Below are 7987 nucleotides of genomic sequence, written 5' to 3' on the forward strand. Positions count from 1 at the left end.
ATAGACAAGACTAAAGCATTAACACTATATCATGAATATTGTTACATCCCTAAAAACTACTTTTCAAGTAAAATAGATTTTGTATGTACAGTTTACTTATATTTAAGGTTTTTCTTAAAGTTCCATATGTTTGCAAAATATATTCAAGTCCCATTTTTATTTAAAGGGGAAATCCACTGGTTTGCATTAACAATGTATCCAATAGTTCATGTAATATGTACTCTATTTTGACAATGTGATGTTAAATCCTCTCTCATTTAATAGCGTTTTGAGAAGATTTTTTATCAACAATTATGAATTTTCAGGGGCGCTGACATTTTCGAGAGTCACATGACCTATGTGCCCAGATGTGACGCGTTACATGCCGCAACAATGGCTCGATTACATGGGATTCCATTTATTTCCATTCATTTCCTCCGTCTTCCCGATCAACCGATACTGCTATTTCTTCATCAGATGAGGATAAATCTGAGAAATCAGCGTTGGGCATAAATGGTGTCCCATTTAATCATGCTTTTGTTGTGGCACGTAACGTGTCACATCTGCGCACGTAGGTCATGTGACTTGCGAAAATGGCAGCGCCCCTGAAAATTCGTAATTGTTGATAAAAAGCTTCTCAAAACACAACTAAATGAGAGAGGATTTAACATCACATTGTCAAAATAGATTACATATTACGTGACCTATTGGATACATTGTTAATACAAACCTGTGGATTGTGCTTAAATTGAATCATTTTTTGTAGATTGAGAATATGTTTTGCGGATAACACCTTTTTTTTTTTTTAAACTTAAGCCTACTCTATTACTGTACTGTATTTTGTTTTTCATTATAGTCCTTCAAGAGTTAAGTATATTTTTTTTTTGTCAGGTGGTACTTGTGAATAGGGAGTCATCATGGTAGATTACACTGCTGCATGACATGGTGTTAAGCATAGTTCGTCGATTTCTCAAGTCTTTTCAAATTAAAGAGGTTTGCAATTAAAAAAAAAGTCGTTTTTGTTAAAACTTAGTATGAGCTGAAAGTAGTACAAGAGTAAAATCATCTGTGAAGCCATCAGCCCTCTCTGACCTCCTCTTCAAACTCATTAGATATTCAAGAAACATCACCCATGGAAACACAACCAATCAGAGCCCGAAGGCGTGACTAAAAAGGCATCAGTCAATCTTGCAAGCACACTCACAATGCGCACACCCCCGTGGCATTGCAGTGTTACACTGTTACAATAGTTTTTTTTACGTTGGGCTTTGCTGAAAATATTAAAGAATAGCCATCTCTGGTTAGCAACAAAAGGGAAAAGGAAGGAATTGGGAACATCCTGTACCAAAACAAATTTGAACAAAGGAGATGTTTTTCAGATTTTTGATTGTAAATTTCAGACCGATCCCATGTAGATGACATTCAAGTCATCATTCAGTCTTTCTAGCACTTTTAAAACTGAAAACTCCCCCTTTAAGCCATCTTCCCATGCTTTCCATTCTTATTTTATCAACTGATCACTTTGAATATATTGTGCTGAGCAGCAAAGACATTGTATACATGTGTAACACTCGTGTTAAAATATGTTCCATGTTGAGTTGTACTTCTTTACAATCAGTGGTAGCATCCCCCCAAATAATCCAAAGAAAAGGCAAAACAAGCACCTCCTCAGGCTTACTGACTGAAGTCGATTTTTCTCACAATTTCCTGAAAACCATTAAGTTCTCTTTTGTGTCTCCTGGGTCTACACAAGCTGTAATCCCAAGTGGCCTCTGAGCCATACTTTCCGGTATTTCTTCCTCGCTTACTCGAATGCATTGGGATGCTTTTAAAATCTTGTATGGCTCACCTCTGGAACAAGCAGCCTTTTGTTTTTTGTGGTGTTGGTTCACCGATCACTTGGACCTAGATTCCTGTAATATTAACTTCATTAAGCCCGGAATGCACCCTTGCATTCCTCTCCTTCATGGCGGGGAGGGATGGATTGATGAGCAGGGTGGGAATCTGGGAGGAAAAAAAAGGGACAGAGTGGAGGTGGGGGGGTGGTCTTGTAATGACTCAACTCTTACTCAAAAGCTCTAGCAGTAAATGAGTCACAGTGGTCCAAAACCTCCTATGAATTGATGGATGTTGACAAGAACAAGTTGTGAAACAACTTGGTGAACATTATTCAGCTATGAAACAAAAGAGATAAGGTTGACAAAAAAAAGAAAATGCCCATGTCTTGACTCATGGGACCAAGCCGAGACTGATACCATTATCTTCTTTTCAGAAAAGCGTTCAGATTCTCTACCGAAAGAGAATTCAAACATCTTTATATTGCTAAACTTGTCCTAATGATTATAAACCGGCTAGCTGTCTCCCTCACTAACTAAGGAATAAGGGCTTCTTTTTGTCTTTCACCCCAATTAAGCCCATTGTTGGACACATTTTCTGCCCGGTTGCATTTTTGTTTTGTTTGCCTGCTAACTGTCTGTTTGTTTCCTGGTTGTCTTTCTTCTGCCCAGACAATGAGCACATATTTTTAGACATGGAGGAGAAGTTGACCAAGTACTTACCCAAAGAATGGAAGCAAGAGTCTGGAAAGGTGAGATAGATTATGAAAGTTACTAATGTATAGTATAATAAAATCAACGCTGTCCTTTTTGTCCTGAAGTAAATGAACAGCTTGAGATTTGTTATTCAAAATACTAAGAATTCATAACATTTTCTATTACATTGGATTTGGAGTCACCAGGCTACTATTTTTTTGTCTGCAGTTTTATTTCTTATTCATATTTTTTGCAAGTCAGTAGTACTGTACTAAAGGCCTCTATTTTTTTCCAACATAATTCGAAAGACTGTTCACGGTTTACATTTGAACTGGCTGTATAATTGGAACATGAAAAGTTGAACATTATGGTACATTTACAATTACTGGTTGCCCAGTGTGCTACATGATGGTAGTTCACGATCTAAAGTTCTCATTCCATACTTGAGACTCATCCCTAGTCTGTGGCATACACCTAAAAATTCCCAAAATTCACGGTGGAAAATGTAAAAAAATGTAAACTAACATCCTTGTGTATTTTGTTCTCATAGGGTTTAGAGAAGAGAGCCTTCCCTTTAGTACTCTGCATTAAAGTGCAGTACTATGTTGAGAATGGCAGACTTATTTGGTACGTGTATACCTCTTCTTGACAAGCTTTCTTTCATACAATATTTCCACTGTACACCATCCATCTTTGTCCTCCTTACTGACAGCTTGTGCAACCCTGCCGTCAATGTTTTCATTTCTTTTTGCTCGGTACCAGTGAACGCAAGGCACGCCATCTGTACTACTCTGACCTACGTGAGCGGGTGTTGCGCTCCGAATGCCGTCAGCAGGAGGAGGTGTACTTCCAGCTAGCAGGTTACGCCATGCAGGCGGATCTCGGTGACCACCAGCTGCCCACGGAGGGGGAAGAGAGTGCCCCGTATTTCCAACCTAAGGAGTACTTTCCCCCATGGGTATATACATAAAAGGGTTTTATTTCAACTTTAATTTTACTGTATATTTCACTTTGTTTCAACTTTTTATAACCAAGTTCCCGACAGCTATTTGTCTAGATTTGAAGAGCCTGTCAAAATGTTTGTTGAAGACATATTGCAGAGGTGTGAAGCAGTCAGCAATACGGAAATTTGGATTTTCACCACAGCAGGAGTCTTTCCATAATCGAGCCACCCATATAGTTTCTCTCACTTATACTGTTCAGTGTCACGGCAGGGGCTAATTTAAAGTCAAAGGTGACCTGGAAATGAGTGGGGCTTAATCTCAGTCTTCCTCTATAAAGTCTATAATGAATAATATTGTCATTTGTGTGTGTGAGTCACTAAATTTCTAATATAATAAATGTAAAATAACACAAAACAACGTATACAGAACTTAACATTGACAACAACATTGCAGACTGCATATACAATATACTGTACAAAAAATGAGTCTAGCCATCCATTTTATGTACCGCTTAGGGATGCTAGGAGCAGGAGTTAGCTGGAGACTGTCCTAGCTTACTTTTAGGCAAGAGTACACCTCTAACTGGTCACCACTGCCACCAAATTGTGGTGAAAACAATTGCTAACTATGACAAATATTCCAATACTGTTGACTAAATTTAACCATTTTCAACTTCTGATTCCCTAAACTTCATCAGGCATGCATCTTTACAGCAAAGATGTACTAATTTTCCTCCAGTTGTTTAAATTGTTGAAGCCAGACAAAAGGCCAAAGCTTACTTTTAAGTTTAAAAATATTATGACAAGTTAAAATTTATTTTAGCACATCCGAGTTGCTTGTAAGATTTTTTATTTATTAATATATCGTATATACAGATATCAAGACATTTCTTCTGTTTCTCTAGATAATAGCGAAGCGGGGCCTCAACTATCTCCTCTGCCATGGCCCCAAAGTGCACCAGGACCTGTGGGGCATGTCAGCTCGTGATGCCATCCTCCTCTTTATCAGAGAGTCATGTCGACTGGAAGATGTACCAGTCAGATTTTACAGACTGCAAAAGGTCACAAGTCAACGACAAACCCTTTTAACTGTTGCTAGCTGCCATCAAATGTTTAGAAGATAGCTAAAATGGAGGCTTAGCCAGATTCTCAGTCTTATCTGTTCTTCTCAGATGCTTCACTGACAACTTATCATTATTGTGTCCAGGACAAGAAGCAAGAGAGGGGAACGGCGGTACTCGGCCTGACCCTGAGAGGAATGCAAGTTTATCAGGTACATGCACGTGCAAATGGGTTGGTAATCTCCAGTTTGTATGTGGCCTGTGCAAAACGGAAAATCTGAATTTACTCAGAGATCCCCCTCTTTGGATCCATGGTCCTTTAAATGTCTGAGCAGATGTGTGAGGAATGTGTGGGGTTGCCACCAGCAACAGTGCATCAGCAGATAGGAGGCGTCTGCCAAATGCGTCACTTGTTTGATGTGTCCATCAGGCACCATCTGTGGGGGGATTAGGGCGGTTGGGGTCTGGTTGATTAAAGGTCCAACGGACCGTGAGATACTACAAGACACCCCTTGGCCTCTCCGCGTTTAAGAGGCCTAAACAAAATAGATGAGTATTGTTTTTAACCACAGACATGAGGCTGTTTTTTCCAGCACTGTTTCTTTGTTACTAGGGTAATACAGGAATTACTAAAACAATTTCCAATAAAAACTAATTTGAACGGTCTAAGGAATCGTTTTAACATATTGCTGACAGAGAATGAGAATTCTCAGCATTTGTTTGTGAAAACATCCTCATAAAACAAACCCATATAGTTAAGTATCTCGGTGTTTATCAAAATTAGGATTTCTCAGCCTTTTCATGGGTCTACCCTCGACCTAGTGCCATTATAATTCTTTTTTTTTTTTTTTAATGTAATGTCATCAGCACATATTGAATTGTACAAGAATGTTCTACATTTTATAGTGTATTGAAAAAGTTGTGTTGTGTCACTTCAGGAGGCAAACAACATCAGACAGCTGCTGTATGACTTCCCCTGGTCCAATGTGGGACGGCTCACCTTCCTAGTAATCGTTTCTATCTTCCGATTAACAAAGATGGATTATTTAGTTCACATTGACTATTTACTGTGTTTTTTCTGTTAAGGGAAAGAAATTTGAGATCCAACCGGATGGTTTGCCATCAGCCAGGAAGCTTGTTTACTACACGGGATCGTCATTCCGCTCGCGACACCTCCTCTTGCATCTGAGCCGCAGTCATCGCATCTACCTCAGCCTACAGCCTGCCCTGAAGCACCTCCGCCAGCTGGAGGACAGTGAAGGTACAAGAGGCACAGTTTTAAGCCAACAACCCCGAATATTGCATTGTTTATGAGCTGATTTTTGTTGTTGTTGTTTGTTGTTTGTTTTAGAAAAAAAACGTTACAGAGAATCTTACATCAGTGATGATCTGGACTTGGACCCAGCTGGCAGCGAGAGTAGCCCGGGTTTGTCCCGCATCTCCACCAGCAGCTCAGGCATCGAAGCTGACGCCCGCCAACACAGCATCTTCACAGAGATTGCCTCCATGGAGGAGGAATCGGAACAGAAGGCAGAGAAGTGTTCCTGCTCCACAGCCAGCCAAGTCAGCTCCTCTACATCTGGTATCGGCAGCGGCAGGAAAGCTCACACGAAGGATGAGGAGTGGCGAGAGGAAGGTGAGAAGTTCAGACACACACACACCCCATAAGCATTTTGCAAATTGGTGAAAATGCTGGAAATGTAATCGTTTTAAGTTCTGAAAACAACTGGGGCAAAACTTGCATTTCACAAGTAGCTTTGTGAAAGTCTTTGCCAAAAAAACTTTTTGCCACAGCTGGAAAGTGCAGTCAAAGCATAAAAATTAAACCGATATTTGAACGTGGACCTGTACACTTTGAGGAAATTATATAAATTCCATTACGTCTTGTCAAAAGATCCTTTGGTGGTGAAATGTGTCAGTTGGCAGCCGTGCCTGATTTTGACACAACCCACTATTGTTCTCCAGAAATGAAGGCCGACACCACACAGGAAGTTCTTGCGGATTATCCAGCTGAAATGTTCCAGCTGGCCGACCTTCTCGATGGTGTGTCTGTGGATTGCTCCCTCTCCACAGAGACAAAATCACCAGGTGTGAATACAGGTATTTAAGATGTTAGTGCAGTTCAGTCGTACATGTTTTATTTTCTCACGTATCGGTATCTGACATCGTCTTACATGTTTGTTACAGAGAACAAAGTGTGCCTCTCAGAAAACAATGATCATCTCCTAAATATGGAGCGCACACGTATACAGGTATGTTTTTCATTTCTCGTCAAATGTATTAATTTTTGTATGCATTTGACACATTGCTCATGTTTATTCAAAACATTTGTTTGTTTATTTTAGGAGGTGGATGCTAGATCACACGCTTGTGTTGACCGGCACAGCCACAGTCTCGACGATGTTAGTTTGTTCCCACCTCAAGTACCCCTGGGGACCACCCTGCCAGCGGATTCCTCACACAGCTACACTTTTGGCCTCTCAGACACATCAGCAGCCACAAAGACGCCCGTGGTTCCCGACCGTTACACTTTCTTGCACTGCCAAGCCAACCCTTCCTTCTACGGTCGCAGGTCTACCCACTGCCTATCACTGGACCTGCTTGCGGATGAACAGTTCCTGGAGTTCATTCTGTGAACAAATTATACAGTGGTCTTCATATTTGCCTCATTTGTGTGATGAAGGTTGTCTGCAGAATCTGTTTGTTTTTAATGTGGCCTCTGTGACAACAGTGGACACCATATATTTTTGTGTTTTTCTTCCTACTATTCTGTGGAGAAGGTCAGTTTTTTTTTGTTTTGTTTTTTACCAGAAACATTTCTTTGTCAGTGACATATTTATTGTTTTTTTATGTTTTGTACATATACTTGCGTTTTAGGACATTTCAGTTTATCCATGCAAAAAAAAGTTCAATCAAGACAAATGTTTTGTGTGCCAGCCATCTCTTGAAAGGTTATTACAAGCAGAAATAAGGTTTGTTATCCTCTTATGGATATTCATCAGATAGAATCTCCATTTAAACTAACTCGAGCACTGTAAAAATATTTAAAATGAGCTTGTTGTATGCCGAAACCATTCCTAACCACAGTGTCAATTCTTTATCTTTTTTTTTTTGTTTTTCTTTTTTTCTGTGGTGTGGTTGGTCAAATCTTTCCTATTATTCTGCCTCAGCAAATGTAGCTACTGGTGCAGAAAATGAAACTTCTTTACAGGTTGTAAACCACTCATCCAAAGTCTCCACATGCTTAAACTCTTTACTATTTTCATAATTATAACTGTTTGCAAAGCTCTCTTTGTAACCACATTTATAATCTATCTGCAGTATTTTTCTATTATGTAACCTCCAAACAAAGAGCCTTTCTGTCAAGCTATTTTTTCCTCAGTGATATTTTCACTGTTTTGTAAATGCTAATTAGTATGCAAAAGATGAACTTAAGCCGGCATGAGCTCACTGGGAAGGAATGCCAGTGATTA

At 39.7% G+C, this 7987-nt stretch overlaps 1 protein-coding gene across 2 annotated transcripts in view; it reads left to right on the plus strand.

Annotated features, from left to right (window-relative positions):
* The window catches only part of zgc:172136 (uncharacterized protein LOC566376 homolog), a 14079-nt gene extending 6276 nt beyond the window's left edge, over positions 1 to 7803 (plus strand). The window contains exons 4-14 of one of the 2 annotated variants that reach the window (XM_061836729.1): positions 2487 to 2566; positions 3061 to 3137; positions 3273 to 3468; positions 4359 to 4514; positions 4661 to 4726; positions 5453 to 5521; positions 5601 to 5775; positions 5866 to 6150; positions 6480 to 6602; positions 6702 to 6766; positions 6860 to 7803. In XM_061836729.1, the coding sequence (XP_061692713.1) occupies positions 2487 to 2566; positions 3061 to 3137; positions 3273 to 3468; positions 4359 to 4514; positions 4661 to 4726; positions 5453 to 5521; positions 5601 to 5775; positions 5866 to 6150; positions 6480 to 6602; positions 6702 to 6766; positions 6860 to 7150 (1583 nt within the window). In that variant the 3' untranslated portion in view covers positions 7151 to 7803. Of the gene's footprint in view, positions 1 to 2486; positions 2567 to 3060; positions 3138 to 3272; positions 3469 to 4358; positions 4515 to 4660; positions 4727 to 5452; positions 5522 to 5600; positions 5776 to 5865; positions 6151 to 6479; positions 6615 to 6701; positions 6767 to 6859 lie in introns of both variants that reach the window. The other variant, XM_061836728.1, reaches the window with a different exon arrangement.
* Positions 7804 to 7987: the final 184 nt, after the last annotated feature.

The sequence above is a fragment of the Syngnathoides biaculeatus genome, chromosome 12, assembly GCF_019802595.1.
Source record: "Syngnathoides biaculeatus isolate LvHL_M chromosome 12, ASM1980259v1, whole genome shotgun sequence".
Taxonomy (NCBI): Eukaryota; Metazoa; Chordata; class Actinopteri; order Syngnathiformes; family Syngnathidae; genus Syngnathoides; species Syngnathoides biaculeatus.